Genomic DNA, 16,287 nt, shown 5'->3' on the forward strand with positions numbered 1-16,287 from the left:
TCCACCTCCGCTCCGCCATCTCCTCTTGATCGCATCGCATCGCTGGGGGTGGTCAGCATGACGATGATGACATTTCGCCCCATTTAGCACGCAGCCAAACCCGCTCGCTTACGTTTGCGCCCTCCGCTCGTGCAAAGCCACCATGGCCCAACAGGGCGCGCGGCAAAGTACCGCCGTGTCAGCCCAGCATAGAGCTGAGGTGAGCTGATGCCGTTGCAACATCACCTAGGTTGCTGAGACTGCCCGAGGCTGCGGGTATGACTTCGATACCGCGATGCTGTGCAGCACGCCTCGAAACCTTGGCCGGGTTAACTGCACCTGACCACCGCCACCAATATAGAATCACACGGTCCGACATCCTCGCAGTCCAGCATGGTCCAACGATGTGGTGACGCGACCATGGCGTTTTGTTCGGCACACTCAAAGCAATACCAGATGCACGTACACACATTGTTGAGCGATCGCATGCATGGTTCGCGGCGCCACCTTGCCGTTTTGACCTTCACAAGCAGAGTTGTTGAACACTAGCTGGCATCACCGTACTGTCAACAATCCAGTGGCGTGCATGTCCTCTAGCGCTGCCATACCTGACCCAACAGCTCGGTGCGTCGTCGTTCGGCCGGCAGCCACCCGGCCTTATACGGAACAGGGAATGCGCTATCGAAACTCGTGTGGCAGCCCCCCAAAGTCGCAGCCAATCGCTGCCCGCATAACCACTTCCACCAGCCAGCCTAGAAATCTGCTGTAGCCGTCGATCGAGCTACGGTAATTCGTCGGTGGCACACCCGACCACGGCGCTCGCTCCGGTCGACCGCCGGCCGTGAGGGAGAGGGGGAGGGCTCTGTGTGCACAGTGATTCGTTCGCCTTTACTCTCGTGGCATTCCTCACAGCTTTGATTCCGCGGGTCCTCTTGGGGAAAGTCGGGCCTCGCGGCGGCAATGGCTGACAACTGAGCCGAAGACGTGCCGCTATTCGTGGAAATCGCGGTAGTCTTTTCTGGCAGCTTGTTTGGCCTCGCTCCTTTCGCTCGAGGGTCTTCAATTCGCCATGCGCCATTTTTGATGGGCATGATGAGGGCATCCGCATTGCCCAAAAGAGGCAGCACCGCGCCCTCGGGAAAAGCACCCGAGACCGACCAAAGACTGGACGGAAATATATCAATCAACCCCTCCCCCTTGCAAGCAACACGCGGTAAATTCCACACTTGGGCTTTCGAACCACAAGAACACACACAAGCCCAGACATGAGTCCTCATTAGAGTGTTGTCGGCCCTTTTCCTTTAACGATGCAGCTACCACGATGCCGACCATGCCGGTTTGGCGTGCCGCGCCGTCAAGAGGGAGAACGTTGCATCCTTCGGCCGTCTTGCGGTGCCGATCGTTCGGTGATCTCCCGTGGCTTCGGTGCCCCCAAGTGATGACTGCGACCCCACTTCGCAGCTCCGATATCCTGCAGCAATGACAGCACGGCAAGCCAGGGGGGGTTATTTGTATTGTCGATCTTCTTTACTATTTGATCTCGTCTCGTCGACAATGCCGTCAAAAGGCGACAGCACTTTTGACACGGATTTACACGGGCATGTGGCTGGCTTTTTGAGTTGCCTTTTCATGAGCTGTGAGGTACTGATCGAGTGAACGCTCCTTGCACTCAGTGGAGAGATTGATGGCTGCCCACGTCCTCCTCCACGCTTGCAAGACCAGTGCGCAGCAACATCTGTCCCCCACCGGACATCCAAGAAAACCTCCGTGTTTTTAGCGATACTTGCTTTTGGCCCTGGTTTTGGTTTTGCCCCGCGTACGCGTCACTTTCACAAGTGTGCCTGCGCGCGTGAGTTCCCCGCGTCTCCAAAACCTGGGGAAACCCTATTTTCATTTTGTTTGTGTTTTGCAAAAAAGCAGGATTTGATGGGAATAAATGTGTGTGTGTGCGTCGGTGTGTGAGTGGTGTTACACTCTCTTGTGGCTTTCTGTGGGGAAACAAATCATACGTGTTTACGGCCTGACCCAAAGTATAGACCTTGTGTGCGTGCGCCATGAAAGCTGTGTGTGCCCTCTATCCCCAGTCTTCCCTTCTTGCCTCGGGCCATTTGCGCATCTGATAAAACGAAAAAGGTTGGCCCCGGGGAACGAGAGAAACGACAAGGCGATAAAACCGTGAAGAGTTGGTGCGGGTGCATGGTGCATTCATTCCTATTGCATGGTTCCCCCGTGTCGCTACAGACTTAGTCGCGCGGGTTGACAGTCTGGGGCCGAAGATGAAGGACACGGGTCCCAATTGGGGCACCACATGGCAGAGAGTTTGGTTTTGACATGTGCGCAGGCCAGTGGGGGGGGGGGGGGTTGAGAATGCGGGGAAACTTGGGACCCTGCCTTGTCTCTCGTGGGGGTGGTTATCAGGGAGTACCACCACCAATTGAGCAACAGCAAGCAACAGCGACAATCGACAGCAATAGTATGACCCTGACAAATAATGCAGGGTATTTGGAGGACCCGAAGGCCGAAGGGGGGAGGAGGGAGCATGTGTTTACAGCAACAAACAGCAGCAGCACGCCAGGACTCGGGATCTGAACCATGACAGCCAAGAAAGGTCAATGGTGAAGAGCATGGGTCGCGATGGAAAACGGCGGGTGTATCTGGCCGAGCTGGAGTCGACGCACGATATTACCAGCAAATGGATGCCTCGGAAAGATGGCTGTGTGTGTGTGTGTGCATGTGTGTGTGTGTGTGTGTGTAATACCGTGTATCGTGTGCATCTCGTGAGCATCTCGTGATGTGTGAAAATGAGGATGTGATTGGTGGCACAAAAAAGTAAGCCGTGCCTACGGGTGCTCGGGACGCACTCTTTCGAACTCGTGTGGCCCGTGAAGAAGCGCGTATTTACCTTCCCTGAGGTAAGTCAAGACACCTGCAACTGCTGGCCAGTCTTGCTTCTGTCTCTCTTCCTACTGGGGTTCGCATTAATGATTACACTTGTCTTAGGGTAAACCGATAAATGAGCGTAGGTCTATGTGTGTGTGTGTGCGCGCGCTCGGTGGGACGAACCACGTGCAGTGCAGCGTGTCTTGTGAATGGTCAGGGGGAAGCAACCCTCAAATAAACCACCGGTTGAGTGGGCGTGGAATGCTTAGCAACGTGACCATTTTTGTTACATTTATCCTCGAGATTTCCTTAGATTGTTAAAGCTGTTCTTATCTCCAGTAGGGGTCATGCTGGGCGTTGTGCCGATCTCTCTCTCTCTCTTTCTCACTCTATAAAGCCGAGTGGGTGCACGCAAGGTCTAGCGGACACGGGACGAGGAGGAGTGGTTGTACTTACATTTCGGCAGGAGTCATTTTGCTCATGCACACGCGCTCGGGATTGTATTTCATGCCTCGAAGCATATCATATCTCGTAACCACATGAACTTCACGCCTTACAATGCGGGGGGTCTGGCCGGGGTCCTTGGATCTGGTCTGGCCTGGTCTGTTCTGGCCAGGACCCGTTGCAAGCCATGGACGGCGAGGGGACGACGCAAAGTCTGGATGTTTGTCAACTGGCTTTTAAAGTTTATAAAGCAAGGAGTGTTTCACAAGATGCCACGTGTATGCCACAGCCCTATCATGATGCCTCGCAAGCACATGGTGTACATAATTTCACAGTATGGTCACGGAAGCACGCTCTTCGAGGTACACCTTCTCCCACGGGGACCTGCTGTGTGGGTTCTTGGCAAGGAGAGGCGCGGCCATCTTCATGCACGAGCACTAATGAGATTGGCTTAGGTCGGCGAGGTCGTCGACACCACTCTCTTGTTACCATGTGTACGCCCCAAAAACAGGTACTGGCTCATTGCGCCGGCGTGACCAGATCATCATGCAATGCAACTCAAAGGGCAACGCAAAACAGCGGTCCGAGCTCCGCCCATCGAATGGGAAAATGCGATTTCAATCAAAACCCGATGGTCAACAGACAGGGGCGATGGGCGAGAGGATGGGATATGCACAACCGGGCAGAGGGCAAGCTACTTTTTTCCTTGCTTTGATCTCGTTGGCATAATCATGATGTTGTCATCCACGAAAAACATACGCGGCCGGACTTTGTACTATGGTATATGTTCTAGCGCTGGTGCGCAATGTTTGCTAGTGGGGACCAGCAAAGATGCAGATCAGGGAGGATCTGTGCAAGCTGTTGGAGGGCTATCGTATTCCTGGTCCTGCGAAAATGGGGAAAAGCTTATCGGGATCTTGAGAAATCGAGACAGGCGGCCTCTATCCCACCAGGCAAAAGGCATGGCGGCTACAGGTGGCATCTTGTAGCTGGGGGGCGACGAATACTACAGCAAGTAACGACTGCGCCCGCGCCATGTCGTCATGGTTTTATGGACTTGGAAGGGGCCATGTGTCTACGTCCCGTGATCGCTTGGTGCAGCCATCTGTCAAGACTAGAGACTGCCGCGTGACGGGCGCTTTATCGCTCGTTGATCTCGGTGCGTAGCAAGGCCAGCCAAGCCAGATCACCTGCCTCTTCGCTGCAGTGCCTGATCAGACTGAGCGGTGTGAGCGCATCATCGTTATCATCTCGTCGTTGTCGTCGTCGTCGTCGTCGCTCGGTGAGCTTGCTTGTGCTAACCTGGGTTGGCCAGCGGGCGGTGGTCGGCGCAAGGCCCGCCAGAGTGGCACTTGGCCAATTGCACCACCCCCATCCACAGATCCTGTGGGTGTGGGTGTGTCGTTGACATGTGGCAGTTGTGCCTGACGCATGCAGGCCTGCATCTTCCAGACACCGGCGTGCCATGGGTTATTGCCCTTGACGATCCTGTCTGCAGTGCAGTGCAGCACGCGTCGGGATGACGATGGAAAGGGGCGTTCCCGCGCAGATGTGGCGCTTGACCGCTGGCTGGCTGCCTGATGATTTGGAAACCCCATCAGCCAAATGCGCCCCCGTCATCACGACTCAGGATGACAGGATCACTTTGCACTGACTGGCGTAGTCGTCTGTGGCGTGGCGCAGGGGCTGGTGGCGACGTGCCCTGGCCAAACTCGATGACCCTTCCGAGTAATTCGTTGCACGTGCATCCTGCAGGACCACGACTCGCTGCAGTCCACCATGCCCAAAGAGCACGACTGCACTTCTTTGCTTGCGTCACAATGTTCAGCGACGAGCCATGTCTCATCTTGTTGCCGTCGAAAACCGGGTGCTTGTGACAAATCACCGTTTTGGCAAGGTACCATCCCGGCGGCGCCTACGCAACCGTTCACACGTCAAAGACAACGAACAAGGTGAGATCGCAGCTGCAATCGAAAACACCCCAAGAGGCCTCAGCCAAAAACCTGTTGCAACTTGAGAGCCATGACACCCTGCCAGATCGCGGTTCATCGGCTCCGTTGACGCCCCGCCGCCTCCCCCGCGCCAGGCGAGAAAGACGCGACCGGGGGCGCGCTCGGCAGTACAGTACTGTAAGGGCACGATCCCTCCTGTTGCGCCTGTGGACCCCAGGCGGACAAGGTTGGCCGCCCTGACGTCATTGCGTCATCGGCTGGAAGCCACAACGCCGCCAGCCAGGACAACTGTGACCACCAAGCCGGCCAGAAATGCTCGAATGGTCCCACTGAACCGTCGAAGAAAATCCCCACGAAAACGGCTTTCCGGCAGCGGGACGACCGGGGGCTCTCGGTGAACCAGGACCCGTCTGCGCTTTTCGGACACTTGAAAAGCGAAAATGATGAATGGACGTGGATAAGAATGACGACATTGCTGGGCTCTCTTGCTGTTTTCGGTCTTGCTTGGAAGAATGTCTGCTGGTGGTGCCTCTGTTTGCACAGCGGAGATCGGGCGTACCCGTCCTGGTTCTGGCAGGTTCCCAAAAGTTCGGGGGCGATCGGTTGGCTAAGGTTGTCGGCCAGCGTGTCGGTAACTAACTGATCTGGGCCATGACCGGAAGGTGAGGTCTTGAAGACAAGCATTCAAGAAAACATATGCAATGCGTTCTGTGTAGTTGAATCCCCTTCTTGTGCTGAACTGTCAGGCATATGGCCAGACTTTATTTCTCAACCGGGGCAAAGAGAACGCCGAGCAAAACGTTCAGCTTCAATAAAAGATGTGATACAGCCAGGGAAGGCGACCCAGACTAATTCATGCTACTCTCTCTAGAAGAACACCGACCATCTTCAGGTTTGTAAGAAGAGTTGCTGCGATTTAGTTGAAGCACACACAAGACTCACCGTTCCTCAGCCAACAGCCACGTATTTCTGGGCCGATCGCCATGCGCTTTACAGCTCTGGCAAGGTCGATATAATCAGAGAACGCCGTCTTTGCAGAATGCTTCAGATCCTGGCTTTGAGGTCAATTTCAAGCACATCCTTTTCTGGTTCCGCCCTAGAGACTCGGTGGTGGACGACTTTGGCTTCAGTGATGTGACCAGCGGGATGTGTTTTGTGATTTCCGAATCCGCAGCCAATGTACCCCGTGTCGATGTAGGTCAGCATCCTCTAAGTTGATGTGTTTTTCAACGTTTATGCAGTGTGTCACGCCGATCGGAGTTGCACCCTAAAATGCAGTCATCACTTTCAGACATCGATACTCTGCAGCTCGTATAGCGTCTACAGAGGCAGTATAGTAAGAGCTTGAGCAGTGGTTCCCTGGCTAAGTATCCTAGCTTATGAATGCCCCTCGTCCTTTCTGATATTGAGCCAGAGCAGGGATGCGCGCAGAAGTTTAATCACCGACTCTCGAGAATGCTGGACAATAATGAATCGATGAGGCAGTTACGTTGATGTATGCTGATGTGGGCTATGACCATCGTCTCTGGCTACATAACCTCCTAAGCCCTGTGTTCTACTAAGAGCAATGGCTCAATACTGTCCCTGGTTCAGATGGTGACGGTTTCAGTGTTTGCTACCGTCTGTGTCGTATCCTGATCTTAGGAGCAAGTCCCACAGGACGTAGCTGATCCGTTTGACATGCTGCCTAGCATTAATCTAGAGGGCTTCTCCGCTGGAGTCTCCTTGAAACTATAGTGGAAGACAAGCCGCCGCTTGGGGCAGTGTAATATCAGAACTGGACAGGGGTCTCCATCTGACCAAATTGCACGTGCTCTAGAAAGGGCAGCGCTTAAAGCACCAGAAGAAATAGTATCTTCGCACCTGTGGGTGCAAACATTCATTGAGGTCACCTATTGCAGTCTGGCACCTCGAGATATAATCTTTGCATGGATCTCCAGTAACCATATTCATTGAGACCCGTAGTTCAACGCGTTCCACGGTTCTGCACCTGTACCGGCGCCTGCACTTGCGCTACCACAAATCATTACCGCCAACCCTGATATATTACATCAAGCCAACATGAGATTGAGCGAAGTGGGCGCTTTAGAATGGTGCGTGGTCATGATGCAGCGCGGTGTTGTGGCTGTTATCGCGTGCGTGGAGGGATGTTTATACTGAGCGCGGTGTGTATATGGCAAAGCGAATGTACGCGTTCCTTGGAAGCATGCCATATTTGAAGCTACATATGAAGTGGTTGCAATTCAGAGCTTGCCCAGCGCCTGTCGGGCTACCGGTTCGAAGGTGCCATTTTGTCTGTGCCTTACGCGCAGCCCTGGGAAAGAAGGCAATGTCGGGCTCCGCCGTGTGTGCCTTGCTGCCTGGTTTCAAAGCCCAAGGCGACTTCCGCCCAGCTGAGAAAGCCTTGAGATGCAGAAAGCACCAAACCGCCCATATTCCCGGATGCCTCTCTTACTGCATGCCTCAAAACAATTCGACAAAGCGACAAGGGGGTCAGTCAAGGCTCCTGGCGGCTCAGCTGACTCCTCAAGGCAGTACTTGCAGAAAGCAATCACGGCCATGATGAACTACCATACCTCCAAGCTCGACCCCTTAACGACAGGCCACTGTTGACCCTTCCAAGTCCTGGGCTTTCTGTCTTCACTCAACCTCGTACCCAACAAAACCTCTCAACCCACAAAACGACGGCAGGCCCTGTGATAATATTGCATGCCATCATGTCCACCCTTTCGATTCAGCCAGACCTGACCTGGGCCGATTTCGAACCACAAAGGGACTGCACACTTGCAGAGCACTATATCCTAGACGAGTACGTTCATCTCAGCCACAGACAAAATTGGACACCTACCGACGAGGAAAAATGGGTGTACTATGAAGCATGGATCCCGACAGATTCGATCACCATCAATGTCACGTTTGAATCATTCCTCGAATGGTCTCAAACCAGCGATTGGTATCTTATAGATGGGCCACTCCAGACGCAGTGTGTGGAAGAATACTGTGGATACTTCCGTTGGGAAGCGGATGCGAATATCTTGGGAGTGGGCGTAAGTCTCAATGTGAATAGGAACGATATGGATAATGTCGAGTTTGAAACCATGGCTAACTGATAGCAATTGACTCGACAGGTCTTCGCAAGCTATGCTATGCAAGTGATGGTCACAACGCTTCTCATCATCTTCTGTTTGGCTATCGAGCTGAGGAAATCCCACGACAAGACTTCTCGCTCCATCCCCCCCATGCCTATGCCCTTCTTGAAAGGTTCGAGACAGGGTTTTCGATCTATGAGGCACTGAAACAACGGCTGTTGAGACATTTCTTGCCGTCCTTTGCTGGCTACTCTATCTGCCTGGGCTTTGCGACGTACGCGAGAAGCTTTGCCCTCTTGGACCAAAATTTGCACGCGTTTTGGACCCCTGCAATGCTGGGTTCTATCGTCACAATTACATCGATACTGGCCATATGTCCTTGGTTTCCTGGTAAACGTATTTTTGATTGCTTCATAACCAGGTTGTATTGGCTCCTATCCACCTTGGGCTTGTTCACAATGATTTCGATCATGAGCGTGTTCGAAATCTCGATGATGCTACAAGGGAGAGGAGGATTCTCTGGGAAGCGTACAGAGTTCTGTCTCGCTTACATCACATCACGGAGAACCATCTGGGTGTTTATGCTGACGATATACGGATCTCTCGCTGGAATATTGCTGCTTATGTGGGGAACGTTCGCCAAATCACCCATCGAACCCTTTCTGTCGTCCTGCCTGCGTGCGCTCTGGCGCAGTGTCACTGGGTCATCATCTCCTCGGGCGAGGACCGCTGTTTCGGTGGCACTCTCGGTGGCGTTTTCTTTCCTCATGTGCACCGCCCTCGTCCTGTTCTGGATTATCCGGGACCAGATTGCCCAGGGTGACGATGCCCACGGAGCGAGGGAGTGGAGCACAGGTCAGCTGCTGTCAGTGTTGGCCATGGGGCTCATCGTCTTGAGAGGCGGCTTCATTGTCTTTGGTATGTCTGGCTTGTTCATTGCAACTCCAAAGACTCAGAGTTTCACACAGCGCTATTTCCCGAGAATCTTGGCGCCCGCTCGTGGAAGCTTTTTTCACTAACCCTTTCATCCACGACCTAGAAGTATGCAAGCAGCACCCTGCTGCAGAGCTTGTGAAGCTCGAACGACGAAACAGTATCTAGTAGGGAAGGCTCCTGCTGAGCAAGGACTACCGAGCAGTATTGTCAGCGTATGGTTCTTGTCGCGCCGCCACCGTCCCTCACCTCTCTGGACGTCTTGGCGATGCTGCCTGTATAAGAGGAGGACTACAGGGGCAAACATCGCATCAGGGGCACGGTCATGCTCCTTGAGACGACAGGTGGTCGAAGCTAATGATGACGGACTTTTCTGCAATAGAAACGGGCACGCGAAAACTTCTGTCCCTGGTGAACTAGCACAAAGTGTAAAAATCAATTGACCATGGATGGCTGCTGCCACTACTGAGAATCGGGACCTCTCCTGTCGTTGAACGGCTTCATATCACGGTAAAATTGCGAACGAGAGGAACCCGTCAACCCCTGCCCTGCCTGCCAGGCACACTTCCGCTGCTAAGCTTGCCGATTGTCGCACGGGCATTGGAGACTATTCCTGATGGCTAGATTGCGCATGCGGCCTCAATTTGTCAAACACATGAGTTCCTTGAGGCTCCTCGCCCTTGCTTGCTCGTGTTTTCATCACACGATCTCTCTCTGTTGCTCCTTGGTGCTTTCACCCGAGTCTGGAATCTTTGCCTTCTGTGCTTCTCCGGCCTACTAGTACACGTCACCGCACCAGAACAAAAGCTCCCTGCGGACAGTTCTGGAAACGATTGCGATGTGTTTCGGTCGTCCCAGGCGTGCACGTCCTTCAATACCCCTCCCAGACAAACTAGTACAGGATTGTGCAGCCGCCATTCAAACGAATGGTATGCGTATGTCTTTTTCATAGTATCGCCAAAGTTATAGTTCATAATCGCAGTTTATAAGCGTGGTGGCCCACTGTTGCCTGTTCGTGGAATTATAGATAACCCCAGTGGAGGCAGGGACACCACGAAACACACACCCGACGAGATGGGTTTTGTCAGACCAGTAATCGTGAAGGTTTCGTTCTTAATCGACATCTGCCGTTAGATATTGAGCATGAGACCCGTGCGCCTGCGCCGCAGGGTCAAGGGGTGTTGATGATCATTATGCATATTGCTCGCCAGGATCCGCGCTTGAGGCGGTTTTTGCGCTTGGAACCAAGACCGCAAGTCGAGATCTTTGATAGGGTGGCCCACCACAAAGGCTGATATGATCCGTACTGACCCGAAGTTGATAACTGTGCTGTTGAACTCAAAAACGTTTGCCAGTGCCTTGTTTAGGCCAAGTCAATCGTTGGCATAAATCCGCTCCATAAAGCACAACTGTATAAAGCATGGGGCTCTCCATACTGTATGTACGGCTCGGAGGCGCTTGCTTGATTTTACATACGTACATGCGACATTTTAGGAAACCACACTGAGGAAGCTGCTAAGGTTAACCGGACTCGTCAAGCCACCAAAATCTTACAAACTGCCACCGTCGCTGTGCTAGATACCCGTGCTTGCAAGCTTTTGCTATCAAGTCCAAGCAGGGTAACAAAGCACATGATCCTGAGGCTGGCCAGGACGACCGATATGCAGCGTCGTGGCACCTTCGTCTAGCTACACGTTCAGCCACCACGAGCCAACGCATCCACAATGTCTTTGAGCAGGGGATGATGCTATTTGCCCAGAAATTGGTTCGAGAGTTCTGGCACACATGGTCACCATGCTGTTGGATTGACTAGAAATGGTAACTCTAGGCGAAGAGGGCAACTCGATCCTTCCTTCCACATCCTTATTCGAAACTTGCCTTTTGTTGAAGATACGTTTTCTGGTCTCGTCAAGTCTCACGAGGAGCACGATAGAACATACTGGGTTGGTACCTGGTCGGAACTTCCCTTGAAGGATTTGAACTGTAGCAGCAGCATTGCGTTCACCTGGGCATCAATGAAAGCATGGGCCAATCCAACGTATCTATGTGGTTCCAGAGCTGGAGAGCTACATCACCATGACGTTTTCTTTCCTGATTCCACGGGAAGTCGGCTACCAGTGTCTTGCGACACCACTTACACGAAGAGGCGCACGCACAATGTCCAATTCACTCGATCTGCATTTCATGCATTATCGGACTTTGTCTGCAAAAGACAGAGGAATCCGGTCCGGTGTGGGGTGTGCGATTTGCACCACATTTCTTGACATCCTTTCGTGCTTTGATCGAGTGTCACGATCAAGCCATCCTTGCACTTGTTTCCGGGCGTGGGAGGTATGGTCCGATATCGGCAGGGAAGACAGGCTTGGACTTCCTGAAATGGCAATCCGGACGGGGTGGGTTGGAGTCTGATCTTCACCGTCACATCCGTCCGTCGTTGGGGAATGCTGTCAATTTTTGCTTGTCAGAATGCTTGCATGCCGACTGCATACATACAACCTTGCCAAGCGGGGGCACTTATTCCGCGAGCGATGTCGATTGTGCGATCAGTCAGATGACGGTTGTCGTGAGACAGCCAACTCGACGGTTTGGTGCGGTTCGATAACGCCCGAGGCGTCACGCGAGCAGCAATCGCCCTAGGGTGCTGATAAGGGAATTTGATCACAGGCATCTGTGCACTGCCAGAGATACAAATGTGTGCAAAGCGTGTCGGTCAGGAAATCAAAGCCAAGAGAGAAGCGTGGCAGAGCAGCGGCTTAGCGGCCGTGCGTGTGATCAACTGTCAAGTGCAACTACGTGATCCGCGGCATATTGTCGTCTTATGGCATACCCGTGGAGAGGGTCGGCTGCCCATGGTCCCAGAAACGGGACAACCGGGGTGGCTGCGCGGGGGCAGCCAAGAGAGGGCGCCACCAAAGGTTGCGCGGCCCTGCCGTACCATAGTACTGATGCACGTTTGACAGAATTTGATTGATTGATTGACTGCTGAGTGTTCGTCCCGGTCTGCCTGCAGGAATCAGCATGAGTCGAACGACATCGTCCGTCGTGACACACGTACCCCGCGTGAAACAGCCGTGCGCGGACAATGCCCCGAACTGCCTCTGATAGGACGGGTGCTGGGCCCGGCGATGACTGATGATGAATGGGGTGACGAGTCTGGCAAAGTTATTCCCGGGCCGGCGAGGTCGCAACGGGGATGCAGGTGCAGTGTAACCACCACCTGGGGACGCAGCGACTGCCGGCAGGACAGTTGAGGCGCCGCAGAGCGACTGGCGTGGGGACAGGAGTGGTGTTGGTTTGAGTTCTGGGGCCACACACCACGAACTGAACTCTGGCCGGTAGTGACGCACGACAGGCGGTGTTGGCATAGAGCGGGCAGACAGCGTTTTGGCATGAGACAGGGCGTCGCAAGCGAGGCGGCGAGCAGAAGAGTCTGGACACTCACTGGCTGCCCACCGCCTGGGCAGGCGGGCGCCACGCCATCGAAAGAAGGTTGTGCTGCATGGCGGCGTTGGCGGGGCCAGGCATCTGCTCCATCCGCCAGCCGCCAGCCGGGAGCAGGTCGATTGTCGATGCAGACCAGGGTCGTGGAGCGATGCGATGCGATGGCCATGCCCGCGAGACAGAGCGAGGACGATCAGAAGATGGAGCGAGATGACCTAAGAAAGGTCCCTTGCCAGGCGTGCTCGAGGCGGGGGCCTGCCTGCTCTGCCAAGGCGGCGGACGCGGCAGTTGCGATACGCGCGACCACACATCGCTGATGTGGCAGGCCCCACCGCGACTGGGAGCACACCTGGGCAGTACCTTGGTACATGTGTACTGTGTACCATCCGGATCGATTGCAGCATGGCATGGCCAAAGGACAACACGGACAAGGTCGCCATGGCCAAAGGAGTGCTTGCCACGGCGCAGCCAGCCACGTACACCCGTCATCAATCACTCGTCACCATCACAATTACCATCACAAGGAGACGAAGACGAAGAATTGTCATCGACATCGACATCGACCCGGCCTGAGCAAAGCAGTAATCAGCGACCAGAAGACGCTCGACCAACCACATCATCGCATCATGTACACAAATTCACATGCTGCGCTCGGCCAGCACCAAAAACCCTGCCGGAAGCCACTGGCGCCGCCACTGGGCACGCCAGCCCGTCACACCCAGCAACCACGATGCCCGACCACCGCGCGCCCAGTGGATGACACATGGCTGCGCCCACGCCGTCTCGTCAGGCTGGCCTCAGTCAGCAGCGCCAGCGCGGGATTGGCGCCCAGCACGCAGGGATCATGGCAGCACCCCACCCCGGCCGCCCTTTATGCAACAATAATTCAATTTGCTGGCGCCGTGATCGACAGTCCAGGATCCTTTGGACTCGGTGCAGGGGGTTTCTGTGCTTGCTCTACTATGTGCCGTAGTAAGTTATTCCAACATGCTCCTGCATATCCCCTCTGTCAACCGGCCCATCGTCTTGCTGACGCACAGCCAAGTAGAGCCTCTCGCAACTCCGAGGGTGCCGTGAGGGGTGAGGAGTCGTCGTCGGCCTGACGTCCTCGAGGCCTCATGTTATCCGTGCAAGTGCACTAACCCAGGTGCCAGCATCGAAAGGGTGTGACGAACCCACATACTAGCTAACCACCGGCAACCCTGCTTAGCCTGGGTCTGCCGACCCTGGCCCGCAAAGACTTTTTTCCTCGATCCATGCTTTTCGTGATGGGTCATCAGCCCTGCTTGCTTCGTGCCCGATAAGCTCAAGCCACAGTCATTATTCCCCTTTGACGTGGCCGCGTGCCGCTCTGGACCCCCCTGGGTGCATCCTTGCCTGTCTCAGGCCTGATGGCTGGCTGGCTGGCTGGCCCGGCAGGTTGACTGTTGGCCAAGCTTCATTCCAAGCACAAGCACGTAATTGCCTTTGCGCCCTGCAATGATTCATGCATCGCCGTCGGCATGGCCACTGTATATATGGTGGTGTGCCCTGCCTCTCGGTTTTCCTCCGTCTGTCCCCCTCCGAATTGCCACGCTTCCAACGATTCGTCAAGGGGCAACATCAACAACATACGACATCTGTTTCCTGTAATCCGCAACCACTCAAGAGGCAGCTTGCGAAACAAGGCGACCCGCCCATGCGACTCCACTTACGTTAATTGCGCCGACAACTACCGACACCGACTCGTGCCTTGTCGTGTCCAAGCTCTTATATAACATCACGACATCCTCGACTCTTGAACCGCCACTTTACGATAGCATTTCCCGCCACATAAGCTCGTCTGCAACAAACAGCAGAACTTTGCATATCAATCCACCACTGCACCATGAGGTCAACACGTTCCACGACGAGGTCCTCTACCATGGACGATCTTGATGCCATCACACCCTGCCCGCCACGTGAGACACAGCAGCAGCCTGTTCAAAAGCCCCGGCCAGGTTTTGAGATGCTTCAGCCGTTCTCGAACTCCACCACATCAGATTCCGCGCGGACATCTCGCTCAGCTTCCCCAGCCGTAGAGGACGAAGCCACCACTCCGTACAACAACACCTCGTCATCGACAACCACAGACGCGGAGAATGCCGCAGAAAGCGACGAGTGCAGATACAAGAGGCGAAGACGGTCTGTCGAGGTCCTCGAGCACGGTACTGATGGCGATCCGGCTCGGCTCTGGGAGCGCATGCTTGCCCTGCAGCAGGCCTATGGTTGCTACAAGTCTGCCCGCATGAGCGCTGCCCTGAGCTCTGGCGATGCAAGCCTCTTGTTACGTAAGTCTATAGATCACCTCGCTCTTTCACCCTCTACTTTTTGGATTTTTTTGCATTCTATTTTCATTCCGGTTCATGCCGTCCCTTGCGCATCCAAGCCATGCGGGTGGGTCCCAAGTCGGCCCGCCTGCTCCACCTGGTTTCGTGGGCCTGCCCGAAACTTTCACGCTTCCTGCGTCTCCACTCATTCTTTTCTTCCATAATCCTGGCATGACATCACCTCGTCGGCCTTTCTTTCTTCAATCTTCAAGACATGGCTCTATCCGTACCATGCGCGCGCCTCTTGTTGAAGCCTTCCACTAGGATTTGTTCGCTAACCCACATGTCTAGCTTCGAAAGCTTGTCTCGACTTGATGAATGAGCACATGTCTGCGCTGCCGGATGATGTTGACTTGGCCCTCGAGCAACGCTGGCAAGCCAACGCCTAGGTCCATGTGGACAATGCTCAAAGTCCCATCTTCTGGTTGGCCGCATGTATTGCAGATGCCGTGGCGTGTATCTCACGGTCTCGACCTCTCCTTTCATGATTCAACACCCCTGCAGTCACTCCACTCCACCTCGGCATTGCATCGCAAAGCTTCAACCTGCGTTCCTTTTATTTTCTCGCCACACATCCGTGCGGCTTCTCTGTGGACGGTCCCAGCGTGCTGGAGCCATGCAGAATTTCCAACCGACGATCGGGAAGAAACGGGAGCTCAACCGCGCCGGCACTCGCTGCTTGGTGACGCGTCTCGCGTCTAAGGATTGCCTTCTTTCCCTTGCTTAGAACACGATACCCCTCATTTTGAATATTCTATCTCTACTTTGATTTCTGGATTAATTGCTCGGTGGGCGCAAACTGGCGCCTTGGGAACGTTAATGATGCATTGTGCAGCGAGGTATTCGGACGTTGGCGTCATCACTTTTCACACATCGGGGCATTTGCCGTGCTTCCTTTCTGGGTAGAGTTGGTAAAAAAAAAAAAATCCAAATTGAGACATTTTCAATGGACACCTCGCAACTTTGGCTCTGCTTTATCTTGTTTGGCGAGGGCGATATCCCAAGTAACTGAATCTTAGCGATATTGCTGGGCTACATTTGAAGAAACACCAGTGACTGCTTATTCAACCCAACACCAGAGTATTGTATATCCACTCACATGAGTCTTCAACCCATAACGCCCACCCAAAATGCCTCAACTCTCTTTGTCTAAAAAAAAAGGAAGAAAAAGAACACCCGTGGGAACAGGAAACAAAAAGTGATCGGCACGCGCCAAATGAC

General features: G+C 54.1%; 5 protein-coding genes across 5 annotated transcripts; 3 read left to right on the forward strand and 2 right to left on the reverse strand.

Moving 5' to 3' along the window:
- The first annotated feature begins 3,289 nt into the window (after nucleotides 1-3,289).
- B0I36DRAFT_30826 (uncharacterized protein) lies at nucleotides 3,290-4,238 on the forward strand. The gene is made up of 2 exons (XM_046152057.1): nucleotides 3,290-3,694; nucleotides 3,759-4,238. The coding sequence occupies exons 1-2, from the start codon at nucleotides 3,399-3,401 to the stop codon at nucleotides 4,030-4,032; spliced, it is 570 nt and encodes a 189-aa protein (XP_046007474.1). The 5' UTR covers nucleotides 3,290-3,398; the 3' UTR covers nucleotides 4,033-4,238.
- Nucleotides 4,239-7,188: 2,950 nt separating this feature from the next.
- Nucleotides 7,189-7,481, reverse strand: B0I36DRAFT_334166 (uncharacterized protein). Its single transcript, XM_046155314.1, has one exon. The coding sequence runs from the start codon at nucleotides 7,466-7,468 to the stop codon at nucleotides 7,307-7,309; it is 162 nt and encodes a 53-aa protein (XP_046007475.1). The 5' UTR covers nucleotides 7,469-7,481; the 3' UTR covers nucleotides 7,189-7,306.
- A 262-nt stretch (nucleotides 7,482-7,743) lies between these two features.
- Nucleotides 7,744-9,083, forward strand: B0I36DRAFT_435132 (uncharacterized protein; the record flags this gene model as incomplete). Its single annotated transcript, XM_046162748.1, has 2 exons — nucleotides 7,744-8,302; nucleotides 8,384-9,083. Coding segments are annotated over exons 1-2 (813 nt in total), but the record flags the coding sequence as incomplete, so codon positions are not given.
- Nucleotides 9,084-12,087: 3,004 nt separating this feature from the next.
- B0I36DRAFT_334171 (uncharacterized protein) lies at nucleotides 12,088-12,855 on the reverse strand. Its single transcript, XM_046155315.1, has 2 exons — nucleotides 12,333-12,855; nucleotides 12,088-12,281 (listed from the first exon to the last, which is right to left on the reverse strand). The coding sequence occupies exons 1-2, from the start codon at nucleotides 12,640-12,642 to the stop codon at nucleotides 12,094-12,096; spliced, it is 498 nt and encodes a 165-aa protein (XP_046007477.1). The 5' UTR covers nucleotides 12,643-12,855; the 3' UTR covers nucleotides 12,088-12,093.
- Nucleotides 12,856-14,621: 1,766 nt separating this feature from the next.
- Nucleotides 14,622-15,455, forward strand: B0I36DRAFT_353952 (uncharacterized protein; the record flags this gene model as incomplete). Its single annotated transcript, XM_046157252.1, has 2 exons — nucleotides 14,622-15,027; nucleotides 15,358-15,455. 2 exons carry the CDS (start codon nucleotides 14,622-14,624, stop codon nucleotides 15,453-15,455), a joined length of 504 nt encoding a protein of 167 aa, XP_046007478.1.
- Nucleotides 15,456-16,287: the final 832 nt, after the last annotated feature.

The sequence above is a fragment of the Microdochium trichocladiopsis genome (genome assembly GCF_020744255.1).
Source record: "Microdochium trichocladiopsis strain MPI-CAGE-CH-0230 chromosome Unknown B0I36scaffold_10, whole genome shotgun sequence".
Classification (NCBI taxonomy): Eukaryota; Fungi; Ascomycota; class Sordariomycetes; order Xylariales; family Microdochiaceae; genus Microdochium; species Microdochium trichocladiopsis.

Excerpts from the sequence above, each read along its gene's own strand:
- B0I36DRAFT_30826 (XM_046152057.1), top strand. The coding sequence starts at position 3,399 with ATGAACTTCACGCCTTACAATGCGGGGGGTCTGGCCGGGGTCCTTGGA. Across the intron at positions 3,695-3,758 it reads CTCCCACGGGGACCTGCTGT|GTCGGCGAGGTCGTCGACAC; the intron begins GTGGGTTCTTGG and ends AGATTGGCTTAG.
- B0I36DRAFT_334166 (XM_046155314.1), bottom strand. The coding sequence starts at position 7,468 with ATGGCATGCTTCCAAGGAACGCGTACATTCGCTTTGCCATATACACAC.
- B0I36DRAFT_334171 (XM_046155315.1), bottom strand. The coding sequence starts at position 12,642 with ATGCCAACACCGCCTGTCGTGCGTCACTACCGGCCAGAGTTCAGTTCG. Across the intron at positions 12,282-12,332 it reads GCACGGCTGTTTCACGCGGG|GCAGACCGGGACGAACACTC; the intron begins GTACGTGTGTCA and ends TGATTCCTGCAG.